Genomic DNA, 22,896 nt, shown 5'->3' on the forward strand with positions numbered 1-22,896 from the left:
TTCAGCCCATCATGTCTGCACCAGCTCTCCAACTAAACATTAAGACTTAGTGCCATTCTCCTGCCTTTTCCCCGTCCCCTTGCACATTGTTTCTATTGAAATAATCATCCAATGTCCTCTTGAATGCCTCAATTGAACCTGCCTCCACCACACTTCCAGTAAGTGCATTCTAGACTTGAACCACTCGCTGTGTGAAAAAGTTTTTTTCACATCATATTTGTTTCTTTTGCAAATCACTTTAAATCTGTGCTCTCTCATTCTCGATCCTTTTAAAAGCAGAAACAGTTTCTCCCTATCTACTGTATCCAGCCCCCTCATGATTTTGAACATCTCTATCAAATATCCTCTTAACCTTCTTCTCTCCAAGGAGAACAGTCCCAACCTCTCCAATCCATCCTCATAGCTGAAGTTTCTCATCCCTGGAACCATTCTTGTAAACCTCTTCTGCACTCTCTCCAATGTGTTCATATCCTTCCTATAGTGTGGCGCCCAGAACTGTACACAATAGACCTCCAGATGAGGTCTAACTAGTATCTTATATAAACTCAGCATAATCTCCTTGCTCTTGTACTCTATGCCCATATTAATAAAGCCCAGGATACTATATGCTTTATTAATTGCCCTCTCCACCTGTCCTGCCACCTTCAATGATCAATGCACGCATATACCTCTGCTCCTGCACACCCTTAAGAATTGTACCACTTATTTCATATTGTCTGTCCATGTTCTTCCTACCAAAATGCATCACCTCACACTTCCCCGCATTGAACTTCATCTGCCACCTATCTGCCCACTCCACCAACTTGCCTATGTCCTCTTGAAGTTCCACACCGCCCTCCCCACAGCTTACAGCACTCACAAGCTTCGTATCATCTGCAAGTTTTGAAATTGTCCCCTGCACACCAAGATCTAGATCATTAATATATATCAGGAAAAGCAAGAATCCCAATACCGACCCCTGGGGAACTCCACTACAAACCTTCCTCCAGCCCGAAAAATATCCATTGATTCCTACCCTGTTTTCTATTATTCAGCCAATTTTGTATCCGCATTGCTACTGTCCCTCTTATTCCATGAACTATAATTTTCTCACAAGTCTGTTGAGTTGGCACTCTATTGAAAGCCCTTTGAAATTCCATGTACACCACATCAACAGCATTATCCTCATCTAGCCTCCCTGTTACCTCTTCAAAAAATTCCAGCAAGTTAGTTAAACAATGATTTCCCCTTTAGAAATCCATGCTGGCTCTTCCTAATAAACCCATAATTTTCCATGTGACTACTAATTCTATTCCGAAGAGATGTTTCTAGAAGCTTCCCCACTACTGAAGTTAAACTGACTGGTCTGTAATTTCTGGGCTAATCGTTACCTGTTTTGAACAAAGGTGTAACGTTTGCAATTCTCCAGTCCTCTGGCCCCTCCCCTGAGTCTAAGGGAGACTGAAAGATTATGGCCAGTGCCCCTGTGATTTCCACTCTTACTTCCTTCATTATCCTTGGATGCATCTCATCCGGTCCCAGTGCCTTGTCAACTTTAAGTATCGACAATTTATCCAATATCGCCCCCTAATCAATTTTGAACCTTTCTCGTGACAGAGTTTCCTCCTCTTGTCACCATGGCCTGGGTAGCATCTACCTCCTTAGTAAAGATGGATGCAAAGTATTCATTTAACACCTCAGCCATAGCCCCTTCGTCCATGTGTAAATCCCCTTTTTGGCCCCTAATCGGCCCTACTACTTTTACCAAGGCTCCTTCGACAGCACCTTCCAAACCCATGACCACTGCCATCTGGAAGGACAGGGGCAGCAGATAGATGGGAACACCACCACCTGGAAGTTCCCCTCCAGGTCACTCACCATGCTGACTTGGAAATATGTCGCCGTTCCTTCACTGTCACTGGGTCAAAATCCTGGAACTCCCTTCCTAACAGCACTGTGGGTGTACCTGCACCACATGGACTGCAGCGGTTCAAGAAGGCAGCTCACCCCCACCTTCTCAAGGGCAATTAGGGATGGGCAATAAATGCTGGCCCAGCCAGCGACACCCACACCCCGTGAATGAATTTAAAAAAAACTATTTGTGTGTCGTTAGAAGACTTTGGGATTCCCCTTTATGTTGGCTGCCAGCCTTTTCTCATGATCCCTCTGCTTCTCTTATTTGTTTTTTCACCTCCCCTCTGAACCTTCTGCATTCTGCTTGGTTCTCAAATGTATTTTCTACTTGAAACCTGTCATAAGCACACTTTTTCTTCTTTATCTTAATTTCTATCTCTATTTTCATCCAGGGAGCTCTGGATTTGTTTGCTCTACCTTTCCTTTTTGAGGGAATATACTTTGACTGTGCCCGAACCATTTCTTCTTTGAAGGTAGCCCATTGTTTGAGGACTCTGGGTCTATACTCGATGGAGTTTAGAAGGATGAGGGGGGATCTGATTGAAACTTACAGAATACTGAAAGGCCTGGATAGAGTGGACGTGGGGAAGATGTTTCCATTAGTAGGAGAGACTAGGACCCGAGGGCACAGCTTCAGAGTAAGGGGAAGACCTTTTAGAACAGAGTTGAGAAGAAACTTCTTTAGCCAGAGAGTGGTGAATCCATGGAATTCATTGCCACAGAAGGCTGTGGAGGCCAGGTCATTGAGTGTATTTAAGACCGAGATAGATAGGTTCTTGATTGGTAAGGGGATCAAAGGTTACGGGGAGAAGGCGGGAGAATGGGGTTGAGAAACTTATCAGCCATGATTGAATGGCAGAGTAGACTCGATGGGCTGAATGGCCTAATTTTTGCTCCTATGTCTTATGGTCTTATTGTTCAGCTACAGTTTTTCCCGCCAACTTTTGGTTCCAGTCTATCTGGCCCAGCTCTAATGCAATGCTTTTGACTCTTACTGGCTTCTGAAATAGCAAGCACTCAAGATGCTACAGGGGGAGAGAAAGCGCTGTGGGTGTTCCTACACCACGTGGCGTGCAGCTCACCACCACCTTCTCAAGGGCAATAAACACTGGCCTGGCCAGCAATACTCACACCCCAAGAATGAATTAAAAAAGCAATCGCTTCTGGGGGAAGCTGTGGCGTCTTAGAGCAAGTTATAGCAGATCCAGCGCAACGCTCATAAAGATTTAGATTCAGCCAGTGGGGGAGCTCAAACATAGCACTTTTATTGAAGAACACACATTTTTTTCAAACTCTAAATATTGTTTCCAGAAACACAAACAATTAAGAAATAAAATCAAATCACAGGAACGGGAAGGAGGGAGAGAATTGGGGTCACGGCTAATGTTTACTTCTGAATGAATGAGTTCTATATTTGACTGACATTGCTTATTGATCTGGAACATTTCTTTTCTCCGTGTGAACCCAGTCAGGAGGAGGGCTGGGCCTGAGGGTGCTGTCCCTTGTGGCCCTCGCTCCAGCCCCTCCTTCACGCATGGAAAACTGCAATCCTCCATTCAGCACCTTCTTAAAATACCTAGTAGTCAACTTAGCCAAGGTTGGAAGGGGGAAAGGCCCAGGTAAGATCAGCTTCATCGGGGAATGTTCCCGAGGCTCCTCAGAAACATTTTTCTCTAAGAGCGCGGTGGGGTTGGGGTGGCGTTTAACCAAACTTGCCCATCTGCTAAGAAGCTGACAGGGTCAGGTCAATGGCTTGGCTTACACCCTGTCCAATTGCTTGGCTGTTTTTGTGGGAGCTTGCTGTGCGCAGATTGGCTGCTGCCTTACAACAGCCGCAACACCCCCTTGGTTGTGAAGAGCTCTGGGACATGCGGAGGACGGGAAGGGTGCTATAAAAAAAATGCACGCTCTTTGCTTCTTCCTATATTGACTTCGATCAACGGGCAGCCTGATCCCTTCAGACGGGTAAATACAAACGACCCTCCGCCCCGTCCCGGCCTTCAAAGCGATGGTCAGCCAGCGCAGCAAGAAGCTGCCATTTCCCTGCAGAAGCCAGCCGGCCAGGCAGGAATGGTCTGGGCCGCACGGACAAGCTGAAGGGATGGGTTCAACCCTGCCTGAGCACTTTTCCTCATTTAAAGCAGAACCCGTTCATAAGTGTGTGCTTGCTGAGTAAGCATCCATATGGTAATGTAGGTAACGTACGATAGTGAGTAAAATGGAAAATAAGTGAGGCAATTGAAAGGGTCTCCCCCCCAGCATCGTGGAGGAGTGGGACAAAGAAGTTGTGACCAAGTCCTTTCCCTCTGACACCGTTTAATCTTCTCACTGCGATGCAGAACATGTAAATTTCCTAAAGGCAGCAAGTAAGTCTGCAGTTCCCAGCAAATCATTTCCTTACAATCCACAGAGAGAGAAAGAAACATTCTATGGAATAACTTAAAGGCGGTTGCATAACTACTCTGCTATCTTAGCAATACATGTCAAAGGTTTTTCCAAATGTCTTTTTTGGTTTGCTCTTTTTAAATGTAGCAGTCGGTGGGCGGAAGACAGAATCCTGTCCCCACCATCCTTGCGTTTTCCCTCCTGCATCATTCGCCCTCCCCTGCCTTTCTCTCCCCCTGCCGCTGCACCTCACCCCCTCACTCTGAACAGACGCCACTCCCTCAGGAGGGTGGGATAAGGTCTGTGCCATTATTACGTCTCCCCCACCCCCACCAGCTCCACTCACCCGCTGGACGCCGTCCGCAGTCAGTGCAGCAGTTGGCTGAGCCGCTCAGGAGGCGGGGGGATGCGATTGAGCCTTCGGCCTACAGCTGTTAATGTTCAGCAACCCTCAATGCTCATGGCCCTCGATGTGGACAACAATGAGTATTGCTGTGAATGACTTAGTTCACCTGAGCTGCGGTGTGGTGCGGCACATCGAGTCAGCCATACAATCGAGTTGGTGACATCAGTGGTTGCCTGAGGTGACAAGGGGGTAGGCGGCTCACACGTCTGGTGCAAAATCAGATAATTATATGCTTAAGTAGAAAAATATCAGATATAATAGTAAATTTATGAAAGACCCATAACATATGCAATAAGTGTTACATTTGCTACCGAAGTTATGATAATTGTTAATGCAAGTTCATACATAACCAGGAAGAGACACACCATTATAATGATATTTCAAATAAATGCATACAATCAGTCACTATCGCTTAATTGTGAGTAGTGATAACCCCATAGCTTGTTTTCTGCTCCCAGCCTTGGTATATTATCAATGTTACTGCCACAGCTTTGTGCAGTCCCTCCAGTTCTCTTGTAGTATAAAGCTTGAAGCAAAGCCGTCAGAACCAATGTCCAATGTCAATCGTGTCATGAGCTCTGAACTGCCGCTGAAGAACTGAAGCAAAAACAAGTCATTTTAGTTTCTTATCTCCTGCATCTAATGGTACAACATGATTGACTTCGCGTCATTTTCTTTTTTTTTGCAAAGGAGACGTTTTGAAGCATTTTTTTTTTACACTAAGGACTCTCTGTCTTGGTTGAGACCCTTCGTGGCGCCCACTTGCCCGTCAGTGATTTTCACTTGGACGCTTTGGCTCAGGGCCCCGGTGACGGTGTTGTAGGACGGGGGAGATGACAAGGAGGACACGGTCTCTGAGCGCTCCAACTCGGGACAGTAGTGCTCTTGGATCATCGCCGCGATGAGCCCTTCTTGCTCTGGGGCCGCTGGCAGGGCAGCGTTGGCGTCGTTGGTCCGGTGCCGATAGACGTAGGAGGCTTGCTTCAAAGAGCGGCGCAGCAAGTGTCTCCTGTACGCCCGCTGGATGATGGTGACGGACACCTCCTCTTGCTTCCTCCTCAGGGTGGTGGTGATCGGCTCGTAGGAGATCTTCGAGGGGTTGGCGGCCATGAACTTCTCCTCCATCTGCAGCTTGAGCGCGTCCATCTCCCCGGACTCCCCCAGCACCCGCTTGGTGAAAGCGAAGAGGATGTCCAGGCAGTGGATCCTGTCGCCGCTCACCATGGGCAGGTCCATCGCCATGAGCTTGACCCGGTTGGGCTTAGCCACGCGGAGCGGCTCCTTCAGGGCGTCGGCGAAGCTGGAGAGCGCCGAGTACTCAATGAACTGCGTGGCCTCCGAGTCAAACTTCTCCCACACCTCGTAGAACATCTCAAAGTCGTCCTCGCTGAGGGGCTCGGAGCTCTCCTCCGTCGCCACGCTGAAGTTCTCCAGGATGATGGCAATGTACATGTTGACCACGATCAGGAACGAGATGATGATGTAGCTGACGAAGAAGACGATCCCCACCGTCTGGTTCCCGCAGTTCCCCCTCACGTTGGTGCCCGGGTTTCCTGCTTTCGGCTCGCAGTCCGGGCTGTCGGTGTTGAGGATGGGGCTCAGCAGGCCGTCCCAGCCCGCCGAGGTGGTGATCTGGAAGAGGCAGATCATGCTGTTGCCGAACGTCTGGAAGTTGAACATGTCGTCGATGCCGTCCTCCTGCTTCACGTAGGCAAAGTTGGCCATTCCAAAGATGGCATAGATAAACATGACCAGGAACAGGAGGAGGCCAATGTTGAACAAGGCAGGAAGGGACATCATTAGGGCAAACAGCAGTGTCCTTATCCCCTTTGCCCCTCTTATGAGACGAAGGATGCGCCCGATACGAGCCAGCCGGATGACCCTGAAGAGTGTGGGCGACACGAAGTATTTCTCAATGGCGTCTGACAGCACAATGCCTGGGGAGAGAAATCAAATCTTAGTGTAAATAAACTCACAAAATTACAGACAACATCTTGCATTTATATAGCGCCTTTAAAGCAGTTAAATGCATCCCCATGGCGCTTCACAGGACTATTCTGCAGATTGAGCCATGCAATGAGATTTTCAGACATGTGCTTGGTCAAAGAGGCGGGTTTTAAACAGCTACTTAAAGGAAGAGAGAGTGGTTGAAAGGAGGAGAGGGTTAGGGGGCATTAATGCAGTGGTACTGTACCAGAATTTGACTGACAAGAGCCAAAGTCAAATTACTTACACATAAACGGCATTGACTTAAAAGAAGACCTTGTAGTGATATAACACATTTCACACCCTCAGGTAGGCCCAAGCATCTCTCCCCGGCCATTGCTGCACATCTTTCAAATGTAGTCACTGATTCTGTAGGCGAATATGGCAGCACGTGTGTGCACAGCAAGGTCCCAGAGACAGCAATATGATAAATGACCGCTCAGTCTATTGCTAGAGTTATATATGGCGGCCAGGGCACTTTCCCTGCTCTTCTCTGAATAGCGCCATGGGATCATTTACAATAGAACACGCAGGCATGGCCTCAGTTCAATGTCTCATTCGAAAGACAGTGCAGCACCCCCTCAGTACGACACTGATGTAGAAGAGTCCAGATTCTTAGCTCAAACCCCTGAGTTGGGTTTAAAGCCCTGAGCTTTTACTCAGAGGTGATGGTGTAACCACTGAACCAAGGTCATTACAATACAACTAGTTCCAGCTCAAGGATACTTTAATCTATTCATCATGGAATCATTAAGTTTTATAGCACAATTGGAGGACATTCAGCCCTTCATGTCTGTGCTGGCTATTTGAAAGAGCTGTCCAATTTAATCTCACCTCAGCTTTTTCTCCCATAACCCTACAAACATGTCCACTTTTGGTACATGTCCAGTTGCCTTCTGAAAGCGCCGATGACATCTGCCTCTGCCCCCTCTTTCAGGCAAGCGTTCCAAACCTAACCCATCCAGTTGTGTGAAAAATGTTTCGTCTTATCTCCCCTCAAGTTCCTTTGCCAATCCTTTTAAACCTAGGACCTCTGGTTGACAACCCATTTGCCAGGGGGAAAGGTTTCTCCCCAAAATCTAGGCTGACGCTCCAGTGCAGTTCTGAGAGAGCACTGCACTGTCGGGGGGCGCTGTCTTTCAGGCAAGGCACTGACTCATGCCCTATACAGGTTCCTTTATCCCTGCGCCCCTTGCAAAATGGTATCATTCAGACTATCCTGCCTCTGCTTGTTTATTTCCCCTAGGGTGTATCAATTCTCACTTATCAATATTAAATTGCATCTTGCCATGCGCCAGCCCATTTCACCAGTCTGTCCTTCTGAAGTCTGCTACTATCCTGATCACTATTTAATACATTGCCAAGTTTAGGACCAAACAGCTTTGAAATTATACACCTGATGCTCAAATTCGAGTCATTAATGCATTAAGGGACTAGTGGTGAATGGGTGTGTTTCTGACAGAAGAGAAATAGGCAGTGAGGTCCCTCAGGGCTTGGATTGGGACGCCTGCCTCCTATTCCTGGACAATTCCATACTCCCATTACCAATGTCCCTTTAGTACCCTGTGCTTTTTTTTCCCAGTCTGTTATGTGAGCCTTCATCAAATGCCTTTTGAACGTCCCTGAGGTCACCCAAAACTCTCCCTCCCGTGTCTTAACTGGCAGTGAGTCCCATTCCTGTGCTCACTCACTGACATTGGCTCCCGGTCAAACAAAGTCTTGATTCTAAAATTCTCACCCTTGTTTTCAAATTGCTCAGTGTTTTTGCCCTGTATACTCCTCCAGCCCCACAGGCCTCTGAGATAGCTACGCTCCTCTCATTCTGGCCGGCAGGCTGCATCGCCTATTATAATCGCTCCTCCCATTCAACTTGGATCCCAAGTTCTGGAGTACCCTCTTTATACATTTCTCCACCTCTCTACCTCACTTTCCTCCTTTACGACACTCCTTAAAACCTACCTCTCTGACCGAGATTTTAGCCCCCTGACCTAATATCCCCTTATGTGGCTCGGTGTCAGGCTTTGTTTTATAATGCTCCAGCGAAGCTCCTTGGGATGTCTCATTATGTTAAAGGGGCTATATAAATGTAACTTGTTGTTGTTGGCTGAATATCAAACACCTGTTGTGCTACCTCCATTCCCTATCGATTTGTCCAGGATAATGGAGCCTAGTAGTCGTCTCACCAATCAGGTTAGGCCGATTGGTCTATAGTTATCAGGTCTATCCACGTCCCCTTTTTTTCAAACAGGGGTGTAACTCCCGTTCTCTGTCAGCACTCCCATATCCTTCGAGATAGCGCCATCTTGAGCGCGCAGATAGGGGGGGTCTTGGTTTAATGTCTCATCCGAAAGACAGCTCCTCCAACAGTGCAGCACTCGCTCAGTACAGCACTGGAGTGCCGGCTGAGGTTTTGTGCTCTCAGGGCTTTGAAGTAAAAAGGAGGCATTGTCTAAAAGAGCAGCGTTGATATATTCTCAGGCAGGTGAAGAATTTTAATCACTCCTTGAATAACACCTTAATAATGTCACTTATCACGAGGTGACATTGGAAGTTAATTAGATTATATCCCCTGCTGTTGATTGAACTACTGGAATTGAGTGACGCTACATGGCCTAACTTCTTCAGCTGCACATTTCTGAAGAGTTTCACACACCTACTTCAAACACAGATGTGGAGTTCAGTGTCTGAGTAAAGAGGCCATCATATTTTTCACAATACATGTAGTGAAAGCATCAGGTTTGAGAGATGTTAATTAACGCAGAATGCTCTCTGTCCCTTGACTCTGTTTCTCAGTGCGCTTCCGTGAAATATCCTTTAGCCAATTATCAGATGCTTTTACATTTAAACAGCAAACACAGTTTGGGAAATGTCAATGAGTTTTTTTGTTTTGATTTTTAATATCAATTGAGAGAATTGTGAGCTGTGAGCACACAACGAGCAGGATTTTCAGAACAAATGGGGGTCCTGGAGCCTGCACTTGCCGGCAGCCAGGCTGACTCAGCGATCTTCCTGGAGGAGGCCTAGTGGCCGAGGAGGCCGTTTCTAAGCCTAGTGGCCGAGGAGGCCGTTTCTAGGCCTAGTGGCCGAGGAGGCCGTTTCTAGGCCTAGTGGCCGAGGAGGCCGTTTCTAGGCCTAGTGGCCGAGGAGGCCGTTTCTAGGCCTAGTGGCCGAGGAGGCCGTTTCTAGGCCTAGTGGCCGAGGAGGCCGTTTCTAGGCCTAGTGGCCGAGGAGACTGTTTCTAGGCCTAGTGGCCGAGGAGGCCATTTCTAGGCCTAGTGGCCGAGGAGGCTGTTTCTGTTCTCAGTGTCCCATTAAGGACAGCGGGCAGGCTCCTGACCCTGCCAGTCCAATCAGGGGGCTGGCAGCTCAAGAGCCTCGGTACCCTTACTGGGAGAGGTGGGCGCCGCTGAGACAGACTGGAGACCTCGAGGGCACGGAGGCGCCCTTGGAAGCTAAAACGTCTATGAAGATTTCAGGGGGACCAAGCCATAAAGAGAGGAGCAGTTGGAAACCCATCTTCTGTGCCGTGGGTGCTACCTGTGGCCCCCATCATTGGTCCTCCAACTCTGATGGCGCCCTCAGTCTGCCAGAGGGAGGCTGCCTACAATGATCTGACGGCCTTCCCACACAGGTGGGCGGGGGGGGGGGGGGGGGCGTGTGGTGTATGGGGGCACTCTGATGCTAGTGAATTGGTATCAGTGCCACAAAATTGCCCCTAATTGGTAGAACCATAGAAACGTTACGGCGCAGAAAGAGGCCATTCAGCCCATCGTGTCTGTGCCGGCCAAAGAAAGAGAAAGAAAGAAACCAGCTGTTCATTTTAATCCCACTTTTCAGCACCTGACCCGTAGCCTTGCAGGTTACAGCACTTCAGATGCAGATCCAGGTATCTTTTAAATGATTTGAGCGTTTCAGCCTCAACCACTAATTTAGGCAGTGAATTCCAGACACCCATCACCCTCTGGGTGAAAAGGTTTTCCTCATGTCCCCTCTAACATTTCAACCAATCACCTTAAATCTATGTCCCCTGGTAATAGATCGCTCAGCTAAGGGAAACAAGTCTTTCCTGTCTACCCTATCCAGGCCCCTCATAATTTTGTACACCTCAATTAGGTCTCCCCTCAGTCTCCTCCGTTCTAAGGAAAGCAACCCCAGCCTATCCAATCTTTCTTCATAGCTGCAATTTTCAAGCCCTGGCAACATTCTTATAAATCTCTTCTGTACTTTCTCCAGAACCTTCTCCTGTGATGTGGCGACCTGAACTGTACACAAAATTCCAGCTGTGGCCTAACCAGTGTTTTATACATTTCCAGCATTACATCCCTGTTTTTGTATTCAATACCTCGTCCAATGTAGGAAAGCATTCCATATGCTTTCTAGACCACCTTGTCCTCCTGTCCTGCTACCTTCAGGGACCTGTGGACATGCAATCCAAGGTCTCTCACTTACTCAACCACTCTCAATATCCTCCAGTTTATTGAGTATTCCCTTGCTTTGTTTGCCATCCCCAAATGCATTACCTCATACTTTTCTGGATTGAATTCTATTTGTCACTTTTCCACCCATTCAACCAACCAGCAAGGACCCACTAAGCCATGTGGAATGCCACTGGAAGCCGCTTTCCACTAGCAAAAATATCCATCGACCATTACCCTTTGTTTCCTGTCACTGAACCAAATTTGGATCCAACTCACTACCTTCCCCTGTATCCCATGAGACCTCACAGTCTGTCATGTGGGACCTTGTCAAATGCCTTACTCCAATCCATGTAGACAACATCCACTGCACTACCCTCATCAATCCTCCTGGTTACTTCCTCAAAAAATTCTGTTAGGTTAGTAAGACACGATCTTCCCCTAAAAATAACCATGCCTGATCAATCCATTGCCTCTCTCAGTAACTGTTTATCCTGTCGCTCAGAATTGATTCCAATAATTTGCCCACCACCGAAGACTGGTCTATAATTTTCTGGCCTATCCCTTGGACCCTTTTTAAATATTGCTCTATAGCCATACCTTAACCATGCAAATTGGCTGTCAGCCTCCATTCAGCAGACAGTCGATCTGTTCCCTCGGTGACTGGGGGTTAGGGTTAGGGTTAGGGTTAGGGTTAGCGTTAGGTTTAGGGTTAGGGTTAGGGTTAGCATTAGGTTTAGGGTTAGGTTTAGGGTTAGGGTTAGGGTTAGCATTGGGTTTAGGGTTAGGGTTAGGATTAGCGTTAGGTTTAGGGTTAGGGTTAGGGTTAGGGTTAGCGTTAGGTTTAGGGTTAGGGTTAGCGTTAGGTATAGGGTTAAGGTTAGGGTTAGGGTTAGCGTTAGGGTTAGGGTTAGCGTTAGGTTTAGGGTTAGGGTCAGGGTTAGCGTTAGGTTTAGGGTTAAGGTTTGGGTTTGGGTTAGGGTTCGGGTTGGGGTTAAGGTGAGTGACACCCCAGTATTGCCTGGGCTTCTCTCTTCACATCCAAGCCTGTCAGCATCAGAGCCAAAGGCATTCAGCTCAATGCGTCATTCTGTATACTCTAAATGGGAAAACCTCCAGGTTGGGTTAGAACCAAGTTTGTGACCTTATCAGTCAATATTACAGCCAGAGAAGCATATTGTATGTTGCTAAACCTTTGGTCTAGTACAATTTTATGATTTAAAAAAAAAGTTGTATTTCCTTGACATTTTGCCTTGTAAGGACGAATGGTTGTGTTTTAAGTTGAGGGAAATCAGTGAATGCTCATGTTATTTTCAGTAAAGTTCTTTACTGGAGCACAGCGAGTTTTCCTGTCAGGACAAGAGTAACGGCACAGTGTTGAGCAGACGTTCTAAGTGTGACAATCCCACTTCATCGCCAGCCTTTCTGTAGGAGGCTCAGGCTCTTCAGTGCCAACCAAGGATGAGGGGTTGAATTTTCTTGTGAGTTGTGACGAGCTGCTGCCTGGGCCGGAAGTGGAGGCCCAGGCCAGGGGAGCCTGCAGCAGGGCCCCGGGGGACTCCGAGTGAAGACGGAGGCCCAGGGTTGTGGGCCCAATCAGAGGGCCCGGCGGCTCACCGGCCTTGGCAGCACCCCCCGACTACCGGTGGCCACTGCTGAGGCTGCAGCAGGAAGGAGAAGGCACCGCAATGCCGAGGACGGCCAAGTTTGTTTCAAAGAGTTGGGGAGGGGGGGTCGGGGAGATCAGGCAGGCAGGCCCTGGCTATTGTGGTGGGGGTGGGGGTCAGCTTTAGGCAATAGGTCTTAGTTGTGAAGATGGCCATTGCTGCCAGGGGACCCACCCATTGGTCTTGGAGCAGCCATAAAGGAGCACCCACCCCCCCACCCTCCCTGGGAACTGCGAGGCTGCCAACAACGTGGGTTACATGCCCGCGGGGCAGGAAGTGGCTCGATTGGCTGCCTTGCGCTGCTGGGGTTCTCGCCTTGGTAATATGCCACAGAGGGGTGGGGGTGGGGGTGGGGGTGGGGGTGGGGAGGGCGTGGGAAGACATTGAGCTCCCCTCCTCACACCTACCCAGTCATATTTCCAGCCCTCCCGCCTCCCAACCCATCACCACTGGACTGGGTAAATTGAGCCCTAGGTTGGAACAACAACAACTTGCATTTATATAGCCCTTTTAACGTACCGCGGTAACCTGAAGTACTTCACAGGAGCATGATGAAACAAAATATGACACCGAACCACATTAGGAAATATAAGGTCAGATGACCTTGGTCAAAGAGTTAGGTTTTGAGGAGTGTCTTAGAGGAGGAAAGTGAGCTCGAGAGTAGGAGAGGTTTGGAGAAGGAATTCCAGAGATTAGGGCCTGGGCAACTGAAGGCCCGGAAACCAATGGTGGAAAATTTAAAATTGGCATGGGTTAAGAGAAACAGCCTAAGCTCAGCTTATTTCCTACATTTGAGTGCTAGTGATGGTCGCACCCCCCCGCCCCCGGTGGGGCCGGCGAGCCATTGGAACCCCCGGTCACGTCGTCGGGACCGGAGGATCCTGGCCGCTCGAGGGGCTGGAAAATCCCGGCCCTCGTCTCATCAGCCTGGGCTGGACACAAAGCGACCTCGGGTCTGGGAAATTAACATAAAGTCGGCGTCTCCCGAACCAAGTTCTGCTCTTTCCAACTTTTGCCACGCTCTCAATTCCTTTGTGAAGAGGGACTCCCGGCCTCACGTCAAGTGTTTTATTCATGAGTAACTTCCGGTTATGATTTTTGTTTTGTGTGTGTGTGTGCTGGGAACCACATCAAAACTACATGTCCTCAGATGTTGAAGCCCTTCATCTCATCGGAACGGTCTGTATTTGTGGCTCGCTCCCAATGGTTAAAAAAACAATGCTCTCAAGCCCCATCCTCTGTGCAATCCCTTTTATCTGCTAACTATTCATTCCCTGGTGTTAATAGGTTTAGCTCCTTCACCATTCAATCGCTCTCCGCTGCTGCTTGCTGTGAACTTATGATTGAAGTTTTGCCATTGGGCTTTTGAATTTGACTGATGTCAATTGTAATAACTTTTAGGTGCCCCTCAATCCCTAAATATTTCACAGAGTGGGGGGGGACCTTTCAGTTTTACTGAATCCGAAAGGAAGGTTCACTGTGTTCGTTTGTTCTTCCAAAAATTAATTTGTGCGTGAAGAGATCGAGCCGCAATTAATTTTCGGCCGGCTAACGTTTCCCTTTCCCTTATCCAGTCCATTAACAGTGCACGACCCAGAGCAGCGCAGGCGCTACCTTGGCCACGCAGTTGTTTTTGATGAGTTCTGTCTTCATGTATGGCCAATAAAATATTAATGTGAGCGCCCTGGCAACGGTCGACCGTGTGGAGGGGCCTTTGGTGGCACCAAGCCGTAAAATTCCGAAAAGGAATCCGGTTCGATTCCCGGGGGCTGAGTTATCCCGAGCGGGGTCACGACCCCGGACTTCCGGGCGGGTTCCGGTTCGGGAACCCGGAAGGGGTCGTGGTGGCGGGACGATGGAAGCAATATTCCCGAAGGCGGGCCATTTAAGTAGTTGCACCGTCCAGTTAGTGAGGTTGGGCGGATTCTTGCATCAGGAGATCTGCTCGGGATAGGCGCGGAGAGGATATTTCCTCTCGTGGGGTGAAACTAGGACTAGGGGACACAGATTCAGGATAAGGCGGTCTCCCGTGGAAGACACCGATGAGGAGGAATCTGGAGTGTTTGGAGTTTTCTTCCACAGAGAGCAGTGGAGGCTGGGTCATTGAATATATTCAAGGCTGAGTTAGACAGGCTTCTAATCAGGAAAGCCTGGCTGTTTGGCATGGGCCTCTGCTGTCACTAGTTAAGTCATGGCAGTGCCAGGTTAAGACCCTAAGTGGGCATTAATTGTGGCAAGAAGGTGGCAGGCAGGCTGCTCAGTGGATCTAAAGGGCCTCCCATGCTTCATTAATAAATGTGAGCCTCACACTCAGGCCAACCATGGTCTAACTGACCTACAGTCTCCGCTAGAGAGGCAGAACAGCCTACCTCTGTTCCTACGTCCCTTGCTGGTTTAAATTGATCTCATAAGTCCTTGAAGAATCAGGTCAAATCGAAACAGATTATTCAGCTTTATCTTGAGTTTTATCAAGTGTTGGACCATGTCCCACAAACACAGATCAGCGAAGAAAGCTTCTTAACTGATTTGCTACCTATTCAGCTATTTTTTTTTGTTTGTCTGTTTTATCCTTAAGTGGTTGAGTGTACAGACAGGCACTTACTGACTTTTCAGTTCTTACATATTAAAACAATGTGAGGATATACAGAGGGGGGCATCGAAAGAGAAAATGCAGCACAGGGAAATCAATGTGTGAGAGTGGCAGATAGGCTAATGGGACTCTTCAATGTGTGAGAGTGGAAGATAGGCTAATGGGACTCTTCAATGTGTGAGAGTGGCAGATAGGCTAATGGGACTCTTCAATGTGTGAGAGTGGAAGATAGGCTAATGGGACTCTTCAATGTGTGAGAGTGGCAGATAGGCTAATGGGACTCTTCAATGTGTGAGAGTGGAAGATAGGCTAATGGGACTCTTCAATGTGTGAGAGTGGCAGATAGGCTAATGGGACTCTTCAATGTGTGAGAGTGGAAGATAGGCTAATGGGACTCTTCAATGTGTGAGAGTGGCAGATAGGCTAATGGGACTCTTCAATGTGTGAGAGTGGAAGATAGGCTAATGGGACTCTTCAATGTGTGAGAGTGGCAGATAGGCTAATGGGACTCTTCAATGTGTGAGAGTGGAAGATAGGCTAATGGGACTCTTCAATGTGTGAGAGTGGCAGATAGGCTAATGGGACTCTTCAATGTGTGAGAGTGGAAGATAGGCTAATGGGACTCTTCAATGTGTGAGAGTGGCAGATAGGCTAATGGGACTCTTCATTGTGTGAGAGTGGAAGATAGGCTAATGGGACTCTTCAATGTGTGAGAGTGGAAGATAGGCTAATGGGACTCTTCAGTGTGTGAGAGTGGCAGATAGGCTAATGGGACTCTTCATGAGAAATGAAGGCCATGGCCATAAAAACGATATTTGTCCTGCAAGCCAGCTGGGCACTAGTGAAATAGCTGAGGTATAAGTGAGATCGGTTGTGACAGGCCAATTAAGCTTTCCTCATCTCTGCTTTCTCTTACCTCCTTACATGTCAAGGAGGTAACCATAACTAGGTGCACTGTTGGCCACTAACATGATGAAAAGTGTCCATGGAAGGTGTCTAAATGGAACTCCAGTAGATATTTGATCCACACTCTTAACTCCTACTTTGCCAGATGTCACCAAGTCCCCACCCTGTTCACGCTCTCCCATTTTTGCTATTAATCTCGTGTACAGAATCTTAAGAGTGTGGATAAAGGGTGGATGTTTTAATTGTTTCAGCATCGCTGAAGACTGCAAGCTGGAATAGATCCCGGTGAACTGAGTGGTTTTTGTCTCTGTTGTGACTACGCTGTCTCTTCTGCTCAACTTTCTGACTGAGCGCATACGCTAATGCTGCTGGCAGCTCAGTACAATATGTGACAATGAGTAGGAGTGGTGAAGGAGTGACCTTTACTGAACCAGGGCGAGGTATACCCATCGCCAGTAACTCAGCTGAGAAAAGGAGAGTGAGGTCGCTTTTGAAGGAATAATGAAGAGGAATCACCAATTATGGATAATTAGTTTAAAACGTTCCTCCTGAAAACAGGTCATCTTGAATCCACGACCTCACAGCTATGTGCCCTTTCAATTAGTTACAGCATTGCCCGCGGAAAAACTCATTATGAGAATGCCTAGAAAGTTCCCCGATCTAAACACACGAAGGGAGCGACAACATGCTCTTATCTCTCGCCCAGAGGGCTGAATAGTTAATCAGGAGCCCCATTCATACTTACCGATAATAGAAAGGATCACCACCACAAAATCAAAAATGTTCCAGCCAATTGTGAAGAAGTACTGCCGCAGGGCAATAATTTTGAGAATGGACTCGGTGGTGAAGAGCACAATGAAGATCATGTTGATAATGAAGAGTATCCTTTTCGTGTATGCATCCATGTCATCCGTCTCCACCATCATTGTCACCATGTTGAGGCAGATCAGGATCATGATGAAAATGTCAAAGGCTTGCTTTGTAACCAGGTCAAAGATTAGTCCTTGAAATTTATTCTAGAATGAGGGAAGGGGGAAAAAAAAAGAGATAAAGCATGGTCACATTCTGTTTTGATAATATTTCTTCCCTTCCCCCTCCCCTCCTGATAATCGGCCTCAGCTGGAGTACGGTGTACAATTCTGAGCAGCACGCTATAGAAAGGATGTTAAGACTCTGGAAACGACACAGAGGAGGTTTCCTAGGATGAAACCGATGTGGTGAGGGAGCTCAAAAATCAGAATACTGCAGGCGCTGTAAATCTTGAAATCAAAATGCCAGAGATACTCAGCAGGCTGGGCCGCGTCTGTGGAGACAGGAACAGAGGCCGGAATTTTCCGGGCCCTCCAGCCGGTGGGATCTTCCGGTCCCGCCGAAGCGAATGGACGTTTGAATGGCTTGCTGCATTTCCCGGAAAACCCTGCCCGGGGTTAATGTTTCAGGTCTGCGGCCTTTCATCAGAACTGGAGAGAGTTAGAAATGTAATAGGTTTTGAGCGAGGGGTGGATGGGACTGGGCCAAAAGCATGACCCGTGATAGGGTGGAAGGTAGGAGAGATTGAATAACGGAAGAGTTAGTCCTTCAGCGCCAAAGAAAATGGCGATGAGGCAAGAAAAGAAACGGGGAAACCAAAGGTGTGCCGAGAGCAGGTGGGCGGCTGGCCGAAAGCAAAAATAAGAGAAAAAAAATCAAAACAAGTGAAGAAAAGGAAACAAAATGGGCACCGAGATTATGGCCTGAAATTGTTGAACTCAGGGTTGAATTGGGAAGGCCGTGAAGTGTCTGATCGAAAGATGCGATGCCATTTCTCAAGCTCACATTGCACTTCACTGGAACGATGCAGCAGGCCAAGGACAGAGATGTCAGCATGAAGGAGCTCAGTCTGCAAAGAGCTCGGAGAATCTGGAATGCTTAAAAATGTATTCTTTCATGGGATGTGGGCAGCACTGGCAAGGCCAGCGTTGGTTGCCCATCCCCAGTTGCCCTTGAACCAAGTGCTTGCCGCACCATTTCAGAGGGCAGTTAAGAGTCAACCGCATCACTGTGGGTTTGGAGTCACATGCAGGCCAGACCATTAGTGGACCAGATGGGTTTTTACAACAATTGTCAATGGTTTCATGGTCATCATTATCATAACAATTCTAGGTTATTAAATGAATTCAAATTCCACCAGCTGCTATGGTGAGATTTGAACCCATGGCCCCCGGAACATTAGCCTGGGCCTCTGAATTATTATTCAGAGTGACATTACCACTACGTCACCATCTCCCCAGCTGTTGGGGACTAGTAGCAGATGAAATTTAATGTGAAGTGACACATTCTGGTAGGGATAATGAGGAGTGGCAAAATAAAATAAAGGGTACAATTCCAAAGGGGATGAAGGTGCACAGGTACCTGGGGCTAATATGTGCACAAATCTCTAAAGCTGGGCAGGGCAGGTTGAGGAAGTAATTGAAAAGGCCGACAGGATCGTGGGATTCATACAAATCAAGGTCTTGAGTTCAAAATTAAAGATGTTATGACGAATCTTTAGAAAACACTGGCTCAGATTCAACTGGAGTGTTTTGTTCAACTCTGGGAATTCCGCTTTCAGCAAGGATGTGATGGAATAGAGTGGATACAGAAAAGATTTCTACAATGGCTTTAGGGGAAGAGACACTTCAGTTAGAATTAGGGGGTCACTGTTTAGAAATAAGGGGTTGCCCATTTAAGACAGAGATGAGGAGAAATGTTTTTTTCTTTCCGAGGGTGGTGAGCCTTTGGAAACCCCTTTCTCAAAGGCAGTGGAAGCAGAGTTATTGACTATTTTTAAGGCAGAGCCAGATAGATTTTTGATAAACAAGAGGGTGAAAGGTTATCGGGGGTAGGCGGGAGGTTACAGTCAGGTCCGGCATTGAATGGCGGAGCAGGCTCGAGGGGCCAAGTGGCCTGCTCCTGATCCTAATTCATATCTTTGTGTTGTGAGGATAGATTGGAGGAACTGGGGTTGTTCTCCTCAGAGTTGAAACACTTGAGAGGAGATTCGATAGACCCAGAAGGAAAAAAAAAGTTCAGACCGGAACTCTTATTTCCCAGTTTTTACTATTTTTTTTCCACCTGGGGAGGTGTTCAAAATCATGTGGGGTCTAGACAGAGTAGATAGAGAAAAAGCTGTTCCCACTGGGGAAGTGTTGAGAGACGAGGACGCTGATCTAGGATGGTTGGCAAAAGGACCAGAGGCAACATTGACATGTTTTTAGGCAGTGAGTGGCTAGGATCTGGAATGTAATGTCTGAAGGGCTGATGGCGGCAGATTCAATTATGGCTTTCAAAAGGGAATTGGACAGCTAGTGCCAATGGAAGGTTCAGGCAGCAAAGAAGTGGGGTGACTGCCCCTCTCCATCTTAATGTTATCGGCTGTTTATAGGAACTTGGAGTGGGAGGGTAAGGGTCCCATTGCCATGCTCCATGTGGATACCAACGATATAAGTAGGACTAACAAAGAGATTCTGCTGAGGGAGTAAGAGCAGATAGGGGGCTAAACTGAAAAGCAGAACCACAAAGCAAATTGGGGTGTAGGGTAAATAAGATGAGAGAGTTAAATGCATGGCTCAAAGATTGGTGTGGGAGAAATGGGTTTCAATCCAGGGAGTACTGGGGAAAGATGGAGCTTCACCCTTGGGAAGGCCTTCACCTGAACCATACTGGGACCTGTGTCCTGGTGAGTCATACAACTAGGGTTGTAGAGAGGGCTTTAAACTAAATAGTGGGTGGAGGGTTCACGTGAAGGGATATTTAGAAAGTTAATGAGGAAGGTCAGGGCAATAATACAGGGTAACGATATGGGAGACGATAGCCACCAACGTGAGAGGAAGGGACAGAGCATACAAACATAAGAGTGCACTAGCAAATGTGGTCAGAATAGGGAAAAATGATAAAAAGACAGAATTAAAGGCTCTTTATCTGAATGCATGTAGCATTCGTAACCAGATGGATGAATTGATACTACACATAGAAATGAATGAGTATGATGTGATAGCCATTAGAAAGGGATGGGTGCAAAGTGACCAAGGCTGGCAACTGGAAGTTCAAAGGTACTTGATATTTCAGAAGGATAGGAAGAAATGAAAAGGAGGTGGGGTAGCTCTGTCAATAAAGGGTGAGATCAATGCAGTTGTGACAAATTACCTTGGCTTGGAAGATCAAATTGTGGAATCAATTTGGGTATGGATAAGAAATAGTAAGAGACAGGACAGTCACTGGTGGAATTGGTTAACAGCCCCCCCCTAACAGTTGCTACACTAGTTGCTAAATCAAGAAATAATGGGGACTTGTAGGAAAGGTACTGAGATAATCCGGGGCGATTTTAACTGCAGTAAGCGGTTGGCTCAGCCCCCTACTGTTATATAGGATAGTTTAAAAAATGTACCTGCAAAACCTAGTATTATGGCATCATTACTCTTGTATTCTTACCAAAGGTCTTGGGATAGGTTTCTGAGGTTTCTTTGAACCCAGTTTCTTCATAGCATTGTAGTACTTCTTTTGTTCCTCTGTCATGAAGATGTCCTGGCCTCCGAGGTATAGGAAAAATGGCACCGTTATTTTTTTTTAAAGTAATGCCAAAGTACAAACACAAATTTTCAAGTCCAATACTTGTGGTGCAAAGGTAAATATTGCATTCCATACAAGAATGAAGCTGATCAGAAATTACATTGTAGCCCCAGCATTGCTGGTTACACCGGTATAATACATCTTAGTTACTTGATGTCGATGGTATGGGGAAGGGAACTTACATTCTGAGAACCACAACAAAACAGGCACTTGGTCAGATGATGAGCTAAAATGGCACAAATGAGTTCTCTCATTCATAATCACCTTGTGATAACTTGCAAGCCTGGCTCATTAATGGGACTCGGAGCAGTGGACCTACCACAGAGGTTACGCACTCTTCGCAACCAGCTCCACTCGATGGGTATGGTCCTCGCTGAATAAATGGTGGCGGGATTATCAGCCCTCGTGCAGTTTGACTACTAGAGATTAACCAGCTAAAACTACAATCTTTGTACCTCTCCAAGCAGGGCTGGGGTCTTGCCAACTGGTGTCCAAGCAATCTGGACTTGGCTATACAATGTGTGCTCTTATAGGCACAAGGGTAAACACTCCAAATCAGGCACACTGAAGCTATACCGGTGCACATCTCTCTCTGCAGCTGTGCTTGAAGACTTTTAAAGAGCGAGATGGTTTTTTGCCAAGCCTGAGAACGTCCTGCCACCCAAACTTAAAACTAAAAGGAGCTTTGGAAGCGGTTTGATACTTATCTTTTTCTTCTGTTGGTTGAAGTTATCAATGATGACACCAATGAAGAGATTCAAGGTGAAGAAAGAGCCGAATATGATGAAGATTACAAAGTACACGTACATATACGCATTGGTCTCATAGTCAGGCTGTTCTCCGATCTGTGAAGCAAAAAGTCAAGAATCTGTTCCAATGAAGCTAAACACAAGCTCGGGGAACAGGACCTCACCTTTCAATTCAGCACTTTACAGCCTCTGAGACTTGAGACGGAATTCAACAACTTCAGACCATAAGCACTGCTCTCATTTTTACAGCTCTTGCCATTTACATCTCCTCTAGATCCATCTTGTGACTCCTTCCATGTCCCATTTCCACCCCCCCACCTCCCTTTTGCCTTGCACCATCATCACTTTTGTCATTGAATCCCCCCCTGTCTTTCACACTTCCCTTTTGTTCTTTCTTCCGTTAAGGATGGCGGGTGAACTCCTGACGCTGCCAGACCAATCAGAGGACGGGCAGCTTGGAAGCTTCAGCAGCACCATCAGGAAAGGTGGGTGCTGCTGAGGCAGGCAGGAGACCCCGAGGCCCTGACAGGCAAGCACTAAAAAAAAGATGAAAAATTCAGGAGATCGAGGGTCAGAGGGGAAAATCCTTCGGCTGCATAGGGGCTGCCTTCTCCACCCATCACCAAGGGGCTGGTAAAATTCTGGCCTCTCTCTCTCTCTGTTTGTCTGTCTGCTCTATTAAAACCTTTCATAACTTTAAAGCCCTCTGTGGGTGAACCCAGTGCACTGCGGTATAACTGATTGGAAGCTGAACACTTGGAGATGCTTCCGAGTGATGTGGTCAGCCCCTTATGTAAATGATGAGCTTATAAGGATGATGGCATCTTGTAGATTTGGAATATTCTAGAAGCGTTTGGCCGGCTACTCCTAAAAAGGAGAGGGAACAAAATGAACTTCTTTGTGCGGGTGGCAACATAGCAGGCGGACGCTCCTAGCCTGTCGCTGCTGGACACATTGTTCTACAAGTGGGTGACAGAACAATAGGATCTTACGAAGGCCGATATTGTCAGTGCAGTACTGAGGGAATGCAGCCTAGCTCTCCTGCTCAAGCTACTAAACTCTCTGATCTGTCCAGCCCGAGGGGTTCCAAACAGTTCCTAATTCCTCGGTGCAGTGTGGCAGAAAGGTCTTAGACAGCGACCTTTCCCCCTTTGCGGCGGCTGCCCCAAGCTTTAGTGCGTCCCTCAGCACGTAGTCCTGGACTTTGGATTGTGCCAGTCCGCAACACTCGGTCGGGAACAACTCTTTACACTGGAAGACCAACAAGTTTCGGGCAGACCAAAGAGCGTCTTTCACCGAGTTGATGATCCTC

The 22,896-nt window shown here is 47.4% G+C and overlaps 1 protein-coding gene across 1 annotated transcript in view; it reads right to left on the reverse strand.

The window, feature by feature from the left end:
• Positions 1 to 5,374: 5,374 nt before the first annotated feature.
• The window catches only part of scn5lab (sodium channel, voltage gated, type V-like, alpha b), a 175,442-nt gene continuing 157,920 nt past the window's right edge, over positions 5,375 to 22,896 (reverse strand). Inside the window, exons 19-22 of the mRNA XM_078534703.1 lie at positions 21,543 to 21,680; positions 20,698 to 20,802; positions 16,994 to 17,264; positions 5,375 to 6,621 (exon numbers count right to left, since the gene is read on the reverse strand). Of these exons, the coding sequence (XP_078390829.1) occupies positions 5,399 to 6,621; positions 16,994 to 17,264; positions 20,698 to 20,802; positions 21,543 to 21,680 (1,737 nt within the window). The 3' untranslated portion in view covers positions 5,375 to 5,398. The remainder of the gene's footprint in view (positions 6,622 to 16,993; positions 17,265 to 20,697; positions 20,803 to 21,542; positions 21,681 to 22,896) is intronic.

This window comes from Cetorhinus maximus, chromosome 3, assembly GCF_964194155.1.
Source record: "Cetorhinus maximus chromosome 3, sCetMax3.hap1.1, whole genome shotgun sequence".
Taxonomy (NCBI): Eukaryota; Metazoa; Chordata; class Chondrichthyes; order Lamniformes; family Cetorhinidae; genus Cetorhinus; species Cetorhinus maximus.